The sequence below is a fragment of the Dermacentor andersoni genome, chromosome 4 (assembly GCF_023375885.2).
Source record: "Dermacentor andersoni chromosome 4, qqDerAnde1_hic_scaffold, whole genome shotgun sequence".
Taxonomy (NCBI): Eukaryota; Metazoa; Arthropoda; class Arachnida; order Ixodida; family Ixodidae; genus Dermacentor; species Dermacentor andersoni.
In genome coordinates this window covers 179,956,929-179,973,912 of record NC_092817.1, presented here as the reverse complement: position 1 = coordinate 179,973,912, position 16,984 = coordinate 179,956,929, and the positions used below count along the sequence as shown (strand labels likewise).

Here is a 16,984-nt window from a genome sequence, read left to right as displayed (position 1 = left end):
CTCTAACGAAATCACCTTTATAATGCTTTTGAGTTTGAGCGAATACAGAACAAATAATTTAATAGACAAATGACCGGCAGCTTAGCCCTATCTTTGAAAGGTGTACACTCATTGCCATCTACTATTATTAAGATATGGAACAGAAGCTTTGAAATTAAAAAAATAAGCTTAAGGTGAAGTTAAGAACCGCTCAACGAGCGCTACAAACAAAAATCTTAGGTGTAACTTTGCGGGGCAAGAAAACGGCGGTGTGGATTAGAGAACAAACGGGGGTAGCCGGTATTCGAGTTGACACAAAGAGAGAAAGACGGGGAGCTGGGCAGGCCACTTAATGCGTAGGGCAGATAGCCGGCGGTACATTAGAGTTACAAAATGTATACCAAAATAAAAAAAAAACCGTAGTGGAGTACGACAGAAAATTTGATGGTGAAAATTTACAGGCATAACATCAGATCAGCTGGCGGAAGACAGGGGTATTTCATGTCGCTGACACAGGCTTCCTCTCTGCAGTATGGACAAAAAATAGGCTTCTGCTGATGATGATGGTTGTGGTAGACTTAGCAACCATACAAGCCTTACTGCATACAAAATGTTTGAGAAACTTAGCAACAAATGATTACGGCATGTTTCGCAATTAACTTCCAATGATGTCTTTCAATCCCGTGACAGAGCTGGGAGAGCGACTTGAGGGACGTTTAAGACATTAAACTTAGGTTCTAAAGCAAGCAAGTGGTTGCAAGTAGACATATGCACACCAAATCGTCTTCTACAATACACGTGTTGCATATTGTAGCGATACGCTGCTGTGCGTACTTTAAAATGAGACGGAGGCTCACAAAATCACCCCTTTGAGACTTCACCGTATGCTATATATACATTCAAATTTTCATCAGTATTGCATAATCGCCTGTCCTACCACTCCGGTTGAAAACAGAGGACAGGAAAAAACAAGAACAAGCATATTTCACTGTGAAGGGCATAAAGAGGTGCTTTGAAGATGCAACTTGAGCTGTTTTAGTTGCTTGGCAAACCTTGCAGTCCTGTAAAGCGACTCAGACCTTTCAGGGCACTTTCTGTCTATAACTCACACTCTTACACCCCTCACGGCTCTTAAGGTGTAAGTTGTAGACGAACTAGCACCCTTAAGGCCCATAAGGGTGTAAATTGGTTTCCAGTGTGACACTATCGGCCCCACCTATTACAGCGGACAGGTAAGCACTGTCACGAAACACTCTGTAGTTCCACACCTTCGGTCGTGCGCTGATGCCCCTGATGCCCCTTACTGATGTCCCTTACTGGTTGGTCTTGCGTTCGCCTCAGTTAGAGAGATTACACGTCTGCCCACGATCCGGTGATTACGAACTATACATTTGACAGCTGCCGGAAGAAATGTGCAGGTGCAAGACGTAGGCACAGTCGACTCAGTGGAAGTCGCACAAGTCACGTGGGTAAGATTCAATGAAATTTTAGCCTAAATTGAGAAATCCCAGATTCCGATGGCTCAGATGATACACACAGGCACAATGGCATAAATGTGGCAGCCCGGCACATAGCAGTTAGCAATGTACAAAACTGCAAAATATGTGATAGTTCTTTCACGGCTGTCTTACGCGTAATTTCGGTCACCGTCATTATAATTGTTCAGGGAGGAATCAGAATCACTGCTCGACTTTAACGACAAAGAGAAACTTTCACCGACTAATCTACGCTGCCGCAACTCTCACCTGTGTCCCCAAGTCTAGCCGAACATGACAAACGGCTTAGAAACGAGTATTCTACAGCGAAGTCATATTCGGGCAGGAAATTTGTAGGTGTATAGTGAAGGTACTGCAAAGGTCATCACATACACACAACTATTACGGACAAACAAGCAGCCACACATCCTCTTCGTAAAAAAAAAAAAAAACCGAAAGAGAGCGTTAAGACTGCTTACGTAGGGGAATGCAACAGCATTATAGTCCCTTCAGTGAAAAGGTTTCGATTGATGTTTTCCATTGGCAGGCAGCGCGCTCCTTTTAAACACCCATAACGTGGCGCCACCTCCTGCCAATCGGCTTTGCCGTCACGTGCTCAATGATGAACGCCGTAGGCAGCACCTTTGGTAAGCCAGATGGCTAAGACGTGACGTGTGCAATGACCCGTGTACTAGGCACGCCTTTAGTGAACAAGAACCGTGGAGCCGCCGTAGCGTCTTTGCGCTGTCGGCCATTTTTTGTACCATCACTCAGCCACACCGCCGCCGCCGCCGAAGTATGCCGAAGTATTCTCTCGTAATGGGGCATGTAATGCTTGCGCAATAATAATAAAAATACTATTATGGGCTGTTCTCGCTAAAGCATATTTTATCTATGGACAATCCTGAGTTTTAGTCAAAGGGTCATTTATTTATTGTTGGTTTTTCTCGCAGGAGAGCTGCACTATCAGATCAACGACAGCAACTGCACGCACGTTTTGTCCGATGTCCAATTCACAGGGAAAGTGAAGAAGACAACAGCGTCTCTACATCTCAAGGTGCAGCAACGAGCGGACTTTGGTTTCTCGTTTCTCAAGATTTCTTGGCTGCCTTAGCTGGTCACATCAAATTATCGTGCGCAGTGGTTATTGCCTTGTGTAAAACTCTTCCTTGGCAGTGCTTTATATGCCACCACGCTTGTGTCCGGCAATGCACCATCTCAAAAAGAATCAAACATAAGGGAACTGCATACTGGAGCCACAACTTCAGTTGATGTCAATCGTGCGGAGTAAGTAAATTGATCTTTATTTACGGGAATAAGAAACTGCCGCAAAATGTGGTCTTGAAATAGTTTTATTTTCTGTAATGAAAATGTCAAACAAAACTTCATCGCATTAAAATGCTTACGGCTAGTTGTTTCGCTTACGTGTAGTTGGAGCACGAGAAGTTGAAAATCAAACCAAGAATAAAAAAGCAACAGAAAATTCTAGAAAATAAAATGAGGTAACCGAGCACCCACGAGATAAACCGGTGCACAGTCATTTGAACAACAGCGTAGGTGAAAACAGCGTGTAGGTGGAAACAGTCGATCTCAGTCACTTGTTTCTGAAGAACAATTTTAAACTTCTGAGATATGCTGAAAACAAGAAATACTTCTATAAAGAGCCATGGGTAGCGAGCACTACAATATAAAAAAAGCCTGCGTATATGTATGCCCATTAGAGCAACCGATACCTTACCGATAATAAAGCAGTGAAAGCGAGTTCTCAGATCTTTCAGAATGATCTGTTCAATGGCCGTGTTTAGGTTGATAGATCAGCGTCGTCCTGGTCATACGGCTCTCTTTGAGGCTCCTATTTAGGCGACTTTTCTGGATAACACCACGAGCTTGAGCTGGCGAAGCAGTAGAAACTGCTAGCTCACTGGCATAACACGACGTGAGATTATATATTACTGGCTGAAAGATAGGACATGCAAGTTGTCTTTTTCCCTTATGTATGCGCAAGATAACCTGTATATTTTGATCGTTTAGTAAAACATTGCTGTCACTTCGTTGGTGCAGCGCACGTTGTGCTGCATTTACATTTGATACCAACTGTGCCATCGCACACCAGCCTTTACCGTCGCAAGAAAACTGTTCCGCTAATTCTGCTAACAGCTTCGCAGCCAATATCATAGTTTATGTTGTGCAGAAGCGTTTGCGGTAAGAATAAGTTTCCGAATGACAATATGCAACAATATTCCTATCACATGTCTTGCACGTGAGTTCAATGTACATTTGGGTATTGTGCACCGTTTTAGTCTCCGATAGAAATTAAACACAAACCAACAATATATTGCAGATGGAGCAAAGCACTACAGCGACTGGCCACATCGAATGAGTCAAAAGAAGCTTCAGTGTCAGGATTGTAGCCGAGTATATCAACATGAGATATCGCGTAAATTTGGAAAATACCGTGATCCCATGTCACCATTGCGTTGTGTTAGAAGCAAGCATCGTGTTGCGTTTGAAGCAACTAATAAATTTATGATTTGCTGGTGCGAAAACAATCAAGTCGAAGCCCTGCCCGGGCTGCTTGATGGAATCTGTCAGTTTCTTGTTCTACCACCATAAAGAATTATTTCGCATTTTCAGTGCACACATGAACATTTTTACATTAGACAAGCGTCAAATCATATAGACCTTACCATACGCTCATGCACTTCTCGCGATCAGACTTCCACTTGTGTCAAAGGGCTCCTGTCAGAAAGTGTGCTTGCACATTCCTCATCCTAATCTAAACAGCGACAACACCAGCATATACAAATAGTATAACGCCACTACATGTGAATGCAAATTAACTTTTTTCCGCTGCTGTTGCCTTCTTTTCTGTTCAGTCATTCTCAAGGTAGCCACGGAAAGAACAACAGTGGGACAGAGGAAATTATTGTATACACGATGAAACACAACTATACGTTAATAATTTGCGACATACCAGTGGTGCTCTTTTTATAGGCCATCTCAACACCGTTTCCTAGAACTTTGAGTGTCTACATTTTCTAGAAGACAGGAAACAATTGCAAGCACTCTCTTGAAGACCTTAGCCAACTCACGCAGATCATCGCCACATCGCGAAAACCATGTCACAGTATTCTAATAGGCTACGAATAGCTTGAACAAGACTATACGAGAGGGATCCGAAAATAACCGGAATCGTGCCCCTATGCATCGCGCACTTGTAGTACAAGCACCTTTGCAGGGCGAGGTTGTGCCTATAGGTAGGTATATGAACTTCAGCGACCGTACACGTCTAGTTTAACTGGTATAATCTTTAATAGAACTTCTGTATTCCTTTGTTAAATTATTCATAGGCAGCGTCTAGCTCACCAATTGAAGCGTAAAGTGTATATACCCCAATTATACTACATAAGTTAGCTCTCTTTAGTTTTTGAGCTTAAGCCTGTCTGCAAATTTTATTTTTAAAGGCGATTGCTACGTGGTATTGACGGTCAAGAACACCGTAGCAAAACTGTCCATGGCGAAAGTAACTCTTTATTGGGAGAACCTGTGACCAGAAAAACGGGATACACTACAACTACGATAGCAGCGAATACACTCGGCGATCGTCAAAAATTTGATCTGCCGGTCAAACGTGTAGGCTTTCACACGAGTCATCGGCATTTCTAGAGCTGTCGCTGGTGCGAGCGTGCTATTTCAGAAAGGGCTACACAATTTGCGTCGCACATGCATGAAATCGCACCACACAATCGTCGGTGACAACAGACAACAGATAGAACCATCGACAATTTTCCAGTAAGTTCTAATCATGCAGGCGCGACTTGCGCTGAACGAGGTAAATTTGAATTGTTAGCGGGTGAAACGCAGCCCCCAAAACAGGATAAATTAGCACACGCGTCAATTTCCACTTCTTAAAAAGTATTGTCCCAATGCCGCAAACAGGAGCGCAGGAAACTAAAGCTACATGCAGAGAAGAGAAATAACAAACAAACAAAAGAAGTTTCGTTGTTTGTTAACGCTAGTAGAAGGGCTTAAGGCACGCAACATAGATTATTTCAGGTGGTGGTCGGCGTCGCTATGATTGCGAAATGCCGTCTGGCACAATCTCATAGTCGAGTGCGCCAATACGTTTGATGATCTTGGAGGGTCCGAAATAGCGTCGCAAATGTTTCTCGCTAAGCTCTCGTTGGCGTATTGGGGTCCAAATCCAGACACGGTCGCCGGGCTGGTACTTGGCGTAACGTCGCCGAAGTTTGTTACGCCGGCTGTTGGTCCTCTGCTAGTTCTTGATACGCAGGCGGGTGAGCTGTCCGAATTTTTCAGCGCGCTGGAGATAGGTGGCGACGTCTAGTTTCTCTTCGTCCGTGACGTGCAGCAGAATGGCATCGAGAGTCGTCGTCGGCTTTCTGTCGTAAACCAGCTTGAACGGCGCGATATCCGCTGTTTCTTGCACCGCCGTGCTGTAAGCGAAGGTTACTTACGGCAGGACGGCATCCCACGTCTTGTGCTCGACATCGATGTACATTGCAATCACGTCGGCGAGGGTCCTGCTCAGCCGCTCTGTAAGAGCAATTCGTCTGCGGGTGGTAGGCAGCCGTGCTGTGGCTCGTCTGGCTGTATTGCAAAATGGCCTGGGTGAGCTTTGCAGTGGAGGCTGTTCCTCTGTAGGTGATCAAGGCTTCTGGTGCACCATTCACAGCAGGATGTTCTCGGCGAAACATTTAGCAGATTCGGCTGTACTACCTATAGGCAGAGCTTTAGTTTAAGGTAAGGTACTCAGGAGCCACGACGATTCACTTATTTCCAGACGTTGACGCCGAAAATAGTACCAACAAATCCATCGCGATCTGGTGAAATGGTCGGCAAAGAGGCTCAATCGGCTGTAGTATTCCCGACCACGTTGGCGGTCAGGTGCTGCCAGTAATGTCTTTCCTGTATCCCCGATAGCGTCCGGGAGAATCCAAGGTACCCAGTGGTCACGTAAGGCGTGCAGTACTTGTGGACGGAGTGCTGAGCGAATAAGAAGAAGCTAGTTGGTGCGGACTGCTGAAAAGTTCTTTACTAGGACTTAAATTTTCAGGGAAAATGAAGGCAATCTTCGCCCAAATGCCATAGGTACGACGTCGGTCTTGCCTTCCAAATACTTGTAGGCTTCTTAGCTCCGGGTCTGCTCGTTGCTGTTCAGCGAAGTCCTCCGCGCTTATTGTTCATAGGAAGGCGCCATCTTCCTCGTCGTTTTGCTGCGGCAGGTCAATGGGGGTGCGCGATAGACAGTCGGCATCAGAGTGCTTTCGTCCGGTTTTGTGGATGATCGTTATGTCGAATTCCTGAAGTATGGAACTCAATCGTGCGATGTGCCCGGTAGGCTAGGCCATGTGATGCGTAGGCTAGATAAACGATGCACCATCAGAGTTACAGAATGAATGCCAAGGAAAAGGAAGTGCAGTCGAGAATGGCGGAAAATTAGGTGGGATGAGGAAATCAGGAAATTTCTAGGCACAAGTTGGGGTCAGCTAGCGCAACACGGGACAATTGGAAATCGCTTGGAGAGGCGTTCATCCTGCAGTGGACATGAATATAGGTGGATGATGATGATGATGATGACGATGATGATAATGTCCCTTATCGAACAGGTAAAAAAACCCTCACTGCATGCTGCATCTTGCGCAGGGCTTGTTCACGATGGGCGAAGCTGACGGTTTTGTATCAGCGGCACCCTTCAAAGACATGGATGAAGCACGTTTAAGGGAATGTCTCATCAGAGACCCTCGAAACTCCGTGATCGCTATTATCTACACGTCTGGCACTACAGGACTCCCCAAGGGAGTCGAGTTTACACACTACTGCTTCGTGGCCAACCACTGCATCTCCAAGTGAGCTTTGGTTGGCGCTTGTTGCCTTTTTTTTGGTGGCAGTATGCTTTACGACATGAATGGGACACTTGTTGAGAGTTTTGTAAAGGGTATAAGCCAAACTGCTATTAGACTGTGCATGCAACTCAAGAACATTCATGAGCGTTGTCTGTTTGACTTGACACAAAACTTCATGTAGGCTGCATATAAACGTATGTTTGGTCAGGCACGTACGCCCTTTGAAAAAGTATAGCACACTCGTGCGACGTTTAAGAAACACGCGCCGATATCCAGTAAATCTGTTTCTTTCGAGCAGTGTCATTAAGAACTGCAGAGACATGCAATTAAACTAACACTTCATAATGTAACCCGGATCTAATACACTAGACCACTTGCCGTGAGAAAAGATTCACGATGTTTGTTAATGAGCTCCCCACATTCAACTTCTCATGCAAATTTTTCATCATGTTTTCCCAAATTTTGTTAGATTTTATCTCGTTGAAATTTAGAGTTCTTCCAAAGGCAGCTGGCTAATTTCTGCATCGTTCACGAAACACAATTATAACGTTCGGAAGCACTCGCGCATGTCATTCATTAACTCGCACACTTAGAAATTACATTAATTATGCACGACAACCAGCCTCTCTTGTTAACCAAACATAATCGTGTGACGCGCTTGCCTCTCCGATGATACCCGGAAAATATAATCCAAACTTCGTATAGCATGTGAAAATTGGGGGAAAACGAGGGCTTAGTAATTATTTTCGAAGTTTTCTAATCAAAATTGAAAAGCTACAGTGACTCGACAACTGCAAATGAAATGTCCTCTCTCTCTCTCTCTAGCCTTTTTCAGTAAATGTAAGTTTTGTGTCGTGTACGTTTCTCTCTGTACAGTCGGAAACATAGCGAATAACGGATATGAAATGTTTACATAAGCGGCACTAAATTTACATATATTTCAATTCACGTGAGCATTTTTAATGTTCACCTTGCTATATTTGTGAAATGCATATATAGTTCGCCAAGGGCTACGGCATAAATTAGGTGCCGTTTATAAATCACAAATATACGCTTCGGAGGGCTTGCACGCCTAATTTATTGCAAATGCCTTATCTGTCCGCTCACATTTCGAACTTAGTCTGCGCAACATTCACGTCCTGCCCCTTGTTTTAACAAATACTGAAGACATTGTTTATTTCTACGAATGGACCGGGCAATCAACTCGAACGTCGTATAACGAAGAGAAATATGGTAAAAAGAAACGGTTGTGTAATTATTACGAAAGCTCCAATTTAGGCCACACAAAAAGTAAAGTTTCACCACAGCTAACACTCATACCTCTATTTCCAGATAATGAGAACTCGGCACCACGTAGACTTCTTTTCGGGCTGCGGAAAATGTTGCCGATAACGGCCGTATGACACGGTGGAGCACTGGGCTAACAAATTTTTGACATTGTTTGCTATTACCTGAAACTTTTGAAATTGCCCACGAATCACTCATTAATATACAGAAATGTAGCCATAACCAAATTAACCTCAAAATATCACCTGAAGTCCCCTTGAAAATCTCAACTTTATCTCAAACAGAGTTCTTTCAGAGCATTGGTAAAATTTTGTTCGGGGTACCGAAAACACTCATGTAAAGCTCGGCAACGCTTATGCATGAGTTGTCACAAATGACATCCTTAAGCTACAACATCAAACATTCTTGTACACCTCATGCATGACATGTCCAAAATTTTATTCAAGTATGAAAGGGCTGTCAGTTTAGGTTGTCCCAGGACAGTTGGGAAACTTTCTTTCTAAAGAGGCAGAACACGATTGTTTACTATCTTTATTGTGCCTTTAGTGAACCCAGACACTTCAAAGTTTGTCTGCAAATCACCCCAAACTTATCCCAGATTTCGACAGAATATAACCTTCGTCAGCTTCGTGAGTAATATTGTTTTTCAGGACAGCGTCAGAAGACGTGTATAAAACATTTCTAAGCGCTTCTAGTTACACTAACAGCTTCGCTCTAAAATATTTCACAGACGAATTTTAACATAAGCGATAGGTCATGGGAAGTGTAAATCGCAGAAATCAGAATGCTACTGCAGAGGCAGGCGAAATTTTAAGATCTAATGAGGAGAGTTGTGTTTGTTGGTGCACCTTCCAAAGCTGAGACCAAGTGTACTTTGTTTTGAGCGTTATTATGCGTGATAACTAGAAATAAGTTCTTCTGTTCATTAGAAGTACTTTTCAGAACCGCTTTGTGAAAAACAACAGAGCGGGCCCTCGGCCGCGCAGTGTCTTATAGCTCGTTAGAGGAAAACCAGAAACGGTGGAGAGGAGTACTGGAGAGCTCGCTGATGCCCTTCGAGAGGTAAAATAGTCAGTTGAATGGTTTAATTTGTTACAAAAAGAAGTAGGTGTGGTTAGGGGTAGAGGGAAATAAATATTCAGATAGCGATGGTACTTTAAGCGACACTGAACACCCTGAGTAAAGAATGAGCTACCCACGGCGCCGTGGCCGAGTTCGTAAGACGGTCGCTTGTAGCGTATCACCGGAGTTTGGTGCTACGGCCATGGCCACAGCAGCTGCAATGCGTAGTTGGTTGTGCAAGAGAGTTATTTAGTGAGTGTGAGTCAAGACACTTAGGTGCAGATGCGTTGCCTGAATCCTACTGGGAACCTATGAAGGCATTCGTGCTTCCTCATCTATTAACAAAGACGTCAGCTGGCTTGTGAATGCAATTAATTATCAAAGTAAACAGTTCGGCGGAGGCGAGCTACCAGATAGTCAAATGAACAAAATAATGCAATGCAACAGCGAAATTTCACCTGTCCTGCCGCTTAATGCCCTAAAATTACAATTAGTTGTCTACTTACCACGCCCCCAACACATGTTACCACACCTACAAAGCGTAGCGTGAGCATGCTGTCTGAAAAAAAAATTGATATGTTGCAGACCTTGCGTCTCGTACGACGACAGTGACACCTTCTTACTCCCGGCGCCCATCACTCATGGATCCGGCTTCATCTGGGCAATGGCGACAGTGCTCGACGGAGCAGTCTGCGTCCTGACGCCACCTCGACTCACTCTGCCAGTGTTTTCCGAGATAGTCGAGAAAAACAAGGTGACAGCCGGTTGACCGTTTCTGGAAAGACTGCCGAGTCGAAATCGTTGTAATGTTCCCCTTGTAATATGTGCTGTAAAGTAAAATATGTATCTCTTGAAGCATTGATAAATCGCGGGACCTAATTTTGGGGACTTCTAATTTCGCCATGCTTTTTTCTCGTAGCGGTTAGTGTACGCCCCGAGCACTTGATAATTATTAAATGCGAGGCACTTGGCGAACATTTGTCACTTTGAATCTATCTATCTATCTATCTATCTATCTATCTATCTATCTATCTATCTATCTATCTATCTATCTATCTATCTATCTATCTATCTATCTATCTATCTATCTATCTATCTATCTATCTATCTATCTATCTCTGTCTGTCTGTCTGTCTGTCTGTCTGTCTGTCTGTCTGTCTGTCTGTCTGTCTGTCTGTCTGTCTGTCTGTCTGTCTGTCTGTCTGTCTGTCTGTCCGTCCGTCCGTCCGTCCGTCCGTCCGTCCGTCCGCCTGTCTGTCTGTCTGTCTGTCTGTCTGTCTGTCTGTCTGTCTGTCTGTCTGTCTGTCTGTCTGTCTGTCTGTCTGTCTGTCTGTCTGTCTGTGTGTAATCTTACGCCGACCCAGTGGCGGAAGTAGTCTACCTGCTTGGGCCCCTAGGTATGTGCTTCTTTCATTCCTGATGAAGCCACGAAACCAAGCCTGATGCCATTAACGCTCAGAAATCTATTAGGGAGAGCAAATAACGCTCCCGCACACCTTTTTTGATGTACCGTGGCGCTCAGACATTTCTTGTACAATGTAGGAGAATACATTGTAAAGAGAGAGGTTCACGGTTAGGTACTTGTGTTCTAACTTTATCAACTTGAATTGCATAAAGAAAACCTGTCCGAGCATTCGCACCGGCTTTATTAGGTGCCTGCGACTCCTTTAAGTACACGTTCAGTATGTATGTATGTATGTATGTATGTATGTATGTATGTATGTATGTATGTATGTATGTATGTATGTATGTATGTATGTATGCATGTGTATGTGCGTGTATGTATGCATGTATGTTATCTATCTATCTATCTATCTATCTATCTATCTATCTATCTATCTATCTATCTATCTATCTATCTATCTATCTATCTATCTATCAAGCCGCCTACACCTTCGTGCTCTCATGGTCGTTTCGTTAACTTGGTATGTACCAAAATTGGCATAGTATGACAAGAGTGCATGACGAACGTAAATTGAAGGTCATGACATGAAGAACATGACATGTGTGTCATGCAGGTCACGAAACAGCCGCCTACTTCTTGGTGTTCTTGAGACTCAGCGTAGCGTTTAGGCAAGGAATCGTTTGTGCCATATAGATGAGTACGTCTGGGAGTAAGAGTGAAAGGGGTTTATTTTACATTTTTTTTACGTACTGAAACAATTCGTCAGATTCTAGTCAGAACTCACACGTCTGCAGACGGACGTCAGAACACGCAGTGCCCCCTCTATCTGCACCAAAGATCCGCTTTTAAAACATTCTTCTTCCCTAGTTCCCTACAGAAGGGAATTCCATGACCTTTTTGCGGCCAATCATAGTTGTCGTATAGATTTCCTCACGCGCTAATTTGGAATGTTGTATCGTGGTTCCTTTCTTGCGATGTCAACAATGATCACATCACAAAGCTGGCTTCGCATTGGTGGATGGCCATGTTTGTAAAAATCTTTTTGGTTTTGTCGTTACCCCTCCCCCCCGAGTATCTTCTAGTATTTATTCCGTTGACAAGGGAATAAAGCGATAGTTGCAAGTAGCGCTCTGGTGGTGTGTGTTTTTCTTCTGTGTGCGTTGTCCAAATGTTGCGCAATCAAGCCTCTAATACATCAGCGTCATTGTAAACTTTTCACATGCTTCGCAATGAGCTCTATACAATATCCCAAATTATGAACGCATCACCATTGGTAAAACGGTGGCCCCCTACCAACTGCTAACGGAAATGAAAGCACTTTTACGGCTCGGTTACGTCCATAGCTGTGCAAAATGAGCGGAACTTGCAAAGTATGTATCTTTTGCTTATGGATCACTTGGACTCCAGCTCACCAAAATTCTACTCAGCCGGGGCTCTCCCGAACTCACTCACTAGAAGTACATCGAGGCATGTCCACACGGCCTGGTTCTGGCTCTTTCTAGGTTTCTCCTAAATTAAATGCATCAAATGATAAAATATCTCCATAAGAGACTGCAGATCAGACATAACACGGATTAGAAACGGGGAAACATTTATGAAAAAGTACTCACAGAGAGAGAGACAGATGCAAATGAGAGAAAGGCAGGGGAGTTAGCCAGAGATAAAGCCTTCGGTATGCTATCATGCACTAGGGGAAGGGAAATGGAAAGTAAAGACAGAAAGAAGAACGGGGGTACAAAGAAAGGCGTGAAAAAGAAGGACGGGATCATTGAAGTCTTTCTAATATGCCACTGCCACGTAAAGAGGTCAACAAAGCCTTGACCGAGTTTCGGTGTGAGGACAGTTCATGTCGGCATTCCAAGATTGTCTGTTCTGAATGTGGCCTGTTGTCAAGTTGGGCCAACACAGCCGCTAGTGACAGCTGGTGCGCGCTGTATTGAGGACAGTGGTAAAGTACATGTTCTATAGTCTCCTTGCCGCCGCAGTGACTGCAAACCGTGCTCTCGTCCACATCGACTCGGAAGGAAAACGATCTTGTGAAAGTGACAGAAAGCAACAGTCGGCAATGTACGGTTGTCTCGAGTCGAGAGAATCCAGATGGGGGTCGTAGTCCAAGGGACGGGTCCAGTCAGTGCAGACGTGTAGGCTTCAAGCATGGTGTGTTCCATAAAGATCTTACGGCTTCATTGGAAAGCGCGCGAATTTTCAATGCTCCATCTGTTCTTGAGAATGATATCGAGTCTTGCAAGCCCTCTCCTTATGCAGATCATGCTGCTGTATTGGTATGTTCATTGTCCATTATGCCCCAGTGACTTGGAATCCACTGTACATGGTGTCATGTCCTTATTGGTATGTTCATTGCCCATTATACCACAGTGGCTAGGAATCCACTGTAACGTGGTATCATGTCCTTGTTAGACGAGGCGGTGAAGCAGCAGTCTGATTTCTATAAGTAGTTGTTCGTGGGGTCCGCGGAAAAAGGCAGAAACCAAACAATGAAGAGCAGCCTTTCAGTTATTGAGTACGCTCCATTTCTTGGGCAGTTCATCAGAAATTACTGGAAGTGCACAATGAATAGGAGCGAGTTACGCGGCAGTCGATGTAGCCTGGTGAAGTAGTCGAATCTTCACGATGGAGGTTTTTGCAGGAAAGATCACCGATCCTCTAGACCCATTCACCGTGGTTGAAGCGCCATTATATAAATGGTGACGCTCGCTGTATGTCTCGTACAGCAAGACCAGTGAAAGCTGCTTGAGTGCTGGTGACAAGTATGTGCTTTTCTTCGTCTTCCTGGTACCATTAGTCAAACGTTTGCTTGAGCCAAGCACCATGGAAGAAACGGAACTCTCGCTGAATCTGTATAACATGAGGGAAGGTATGCACGATAGGATGGGATTGTCCGACGGAAGGAGGCACGTGGTCGATGCTTTGGCAGTGAGGTTAGATGATGGGCAGGGGCTCGAGCAAGGTGGTTTACGTGTGCTCTGAGCGCTTCCATGACTGTATGAGTCTTGGCTAGGAAGTCGTGTGCAATCCCGATGATTTCAGCTTCTGACGAGCATGGCGGAAATCCAAGACACTTCCTAAGTGCCTGGGCCTGGACGCTTTCGAGTGTATAAGTATTAGTTCTGCAGGTGTTGGTCAGCACAGGCAAGCTAAGTGCTCACAAGGGTCCTAAACATACAATAAAGATCCTTATTTCCTATGCATCACAATAGAAAATAGAGTGTACAGAAATTTGACGCGTGATGTTGGCAGTGCTGGCAGTATTCTATCTGAGGGTAAAATGTCCTAAATATATCTTTAAAGAAAGTCAAAATTTTTTTTTGTCTGTGAGCAAGCGCGTGCAGCGCGATGTTGTCTAAGTGGCGCGCGTGTGCGTTGTTGGCACCGTAGGGTACAACTCGGTCCTTTATTTCTGGCCCTGCGTTATATGAAAACCTCCCTCGCGACCAAAAGTGGACGTTGCTAAAGTTGAGCACGAAGAACACTTTACGTGATGCCGTTTCTTAACTACGATTGACGATATCCGGCACATGGTATGGCTCATGATCTTGCTTACATAGCCCAGCTCTTAGGCGCCTGTTGCTGCGTTGATATTCGGCATGTCTCCTCGGCATGATCGAGCGAACACGGAGCGCGATTGAACGAAGGCGATAGCGAAGAGATAGTGATGTAGAAAGTGCAGAAGAAGACTACAGTGAGAGCATGAGGCGGAAAGCGGGGGACAGTGTGGCGAAAGGGTGAGGAGAAGAGCGGAAGACAGCGATACGCGAAGAGATTGCGAGGAGGAAAGCAGAGGAAGCCACCTTGAAGTACCACGAGATGGCACTCACGTCCGCGCATCCGCACTAGCGGTAGTGTCAGAGGTACAGGGGAAACCCAAAAGAGAACCAGAAAGCTAGCCTTCGCGTGCAGCATTCGTCGCAAGCGCTTCCCGGTAAATGGATCCGCTGTAATGAGTGTAACCAAAAGGGATGGAAAATTGTATTTACAAAATATATATACTCTGAGAGATGGTATACGCTATACGCTATCATATACGCTAGATGGTAGAACAATAACAAGAGCGCTAGTCTGATCGTCGTCTTCACCGTCTTTCTGGCGCATTCGTCCATGCTCGGCAGGATGCGTTCTTCAGTGCGCGGGAATAGCGCATAACAATATTACGATTGCAGAAGGTGCACTTGCCGCGAAGCGGCAACTGTGTGGGCAGTCTATATGCGGGTATACAGAGTGTCCGCGCTAACTTTAGCCAGGATTAAACAAATGTGCTTCTCAACAATAAACCATATTCGCATTATCAATCAGGTGATAGAGAAATGTGCGGAATATAACCAACCCTTATATATAGCTTTCATGGATTACGAGAAAGCATTTGATTCAGTCGAAACCTCAGCAGTCATGCAGGCATTACGGAATCAGGGTGTAGACGAGCCATATGTAAAAATACTGAAAGATATCTACAGCGGCTTCACAGCCACCGTAGTCCTCCATAAAGAAAGCAAGAAAATCCCAATAAAGAAAGGAGTCAGACAGGGAGACATCATCTCTCCAATGCTATTCCCGGCGTGTTTACAGGAGGTATTCAGAGACATGGATTGGGATGAATTGGGGATAAGAGTTAATAGCGAATACCTTAGAAACTTGCAATTCGCTGATGATATTGCCTTGTTTAGTAACTCTGGGGACCAATTGCAATGCATGCTCACTGACCTGGAGAAGCAAAGCAGAGGGATCGGTATAAAAATTAATCTGCAGGAAACTAAAGTAATGTTTAACAGCGTCGGAAGAGAACAGCAGTTTACGATAGGTATCGAGGCACTGGAAGTGGTAAGAGAACACATCTACTTAGGCCAGGTAGTGACCGCAGGTCCGTATCATGATTCTGAAATAATCGGAAGAATAAGCATAGTCTGGGGTGCGTTTGGGAGGCAACAGCAAGTTGACATTATCCCTCAAAAGAAAGATGTGTAACAGCTGTGTCTTACCAGTACTCACGTACGGGGCAGAAACGTGGAGGCTTAAGAAAAAGGTTCTACTTAAATTGAGTACAATGCAACGAGCTATGTAAACAAGAATGATGGGAGTAAAGTTAAGAGATAAGAAAAGAGCAGATTAGGTGAGGGAACAAACGCGAGTGAATTACATCTTAGTTGAAATCAAGAAAAAGAAATGGGAATGGACAGGACATGTAATGCGGAGGGAATATAACCGATGGTTCTTACGGGTTACGGACTGGATTCCAAGGGAAGGGAAGCGTAGCAGGGGGCGTCAGAAATTTAGGTGACCGGATGAGATTAAGAAGTTTGCAGGGGCTACATGGCCACAATTAGCACATGACCGGGGTAGTTGGAGAAGTATGGAAGAGGCCTTTGCCCTGCCGTGGGCGTATCCAGGCTGATGATGATGATGAAACAAATATGCAAATGCCCCGTAGCTGGACCGAGAAAAGGTAATGTTTTTTGCCGTCGATTGGAGATATTCAAACTATTTTTCTTCATCTCACCTAATTAGATAAGTAATCTAAATTAATAAACTTCTCAAATATGTTAATTGGATGAAAAGCGTCAATAAGAAAGTTGTAGAGCGACATGAAAAACTCCCGATACAGCCTTAGCTTGCTCAATACGTGCTACAGAAAAGTTTTTCCGAGCCTGAAAGAAGCCCGCAAATGCACGCAAGATTGACGCACGACTGGCTGCTCGAGGCACAAGTGAATAGCTTTCTTCGGCTACTTTAGTCATTCTCGTGGTTAGCCAGTCGGTGCTTTATGGTTGGACTCCATAAGGAAACAATTAATCAGAACCACGCTAGAACACATGCTATGGGAATGCCAGGAACTGATACAGGACAATGCGAGCGAAGCCTCCATCGACAGCCTCCGTGCCCGATGGCAGGCCGCGCTG

General features: G+C 44.6%; 1 protein-coding gene across 3 annotated transcripts in view; it reads left to right on the top strand.

The window, feature by feature from the left end:
- LOC126530652 (uncharacterized) overlaps positions 1 to 16,984 on the top strand; it is a 52,096-nt gene that overhangs the window by 19,661 nt on the left and 15,451 nt on the right. For 2 of the 3 annotated variants that reach the window (XM_050177912.3, XM_072287985.1), the window contains exons 3-5: positions 2,408 to 2,511; positions 7,122 to 7,324; positions 10,256 to 10,424. In XM_050177912.3, the coding sequence (XP_050033869.1) occupies positions 2,408 to 2,511; positions 7,122 to 7,324; positions 10,256 to 10,424 (476 nt within the window). The remainder of the gene's footprint in view (positions 1 to 2,407; positions 2,512 to 7,121; positions 7,325 to 10,255; positions 10,425 to 16,984) is intronic. The other variant, XM_055070679.2, reaches the window with a different exon arrangement.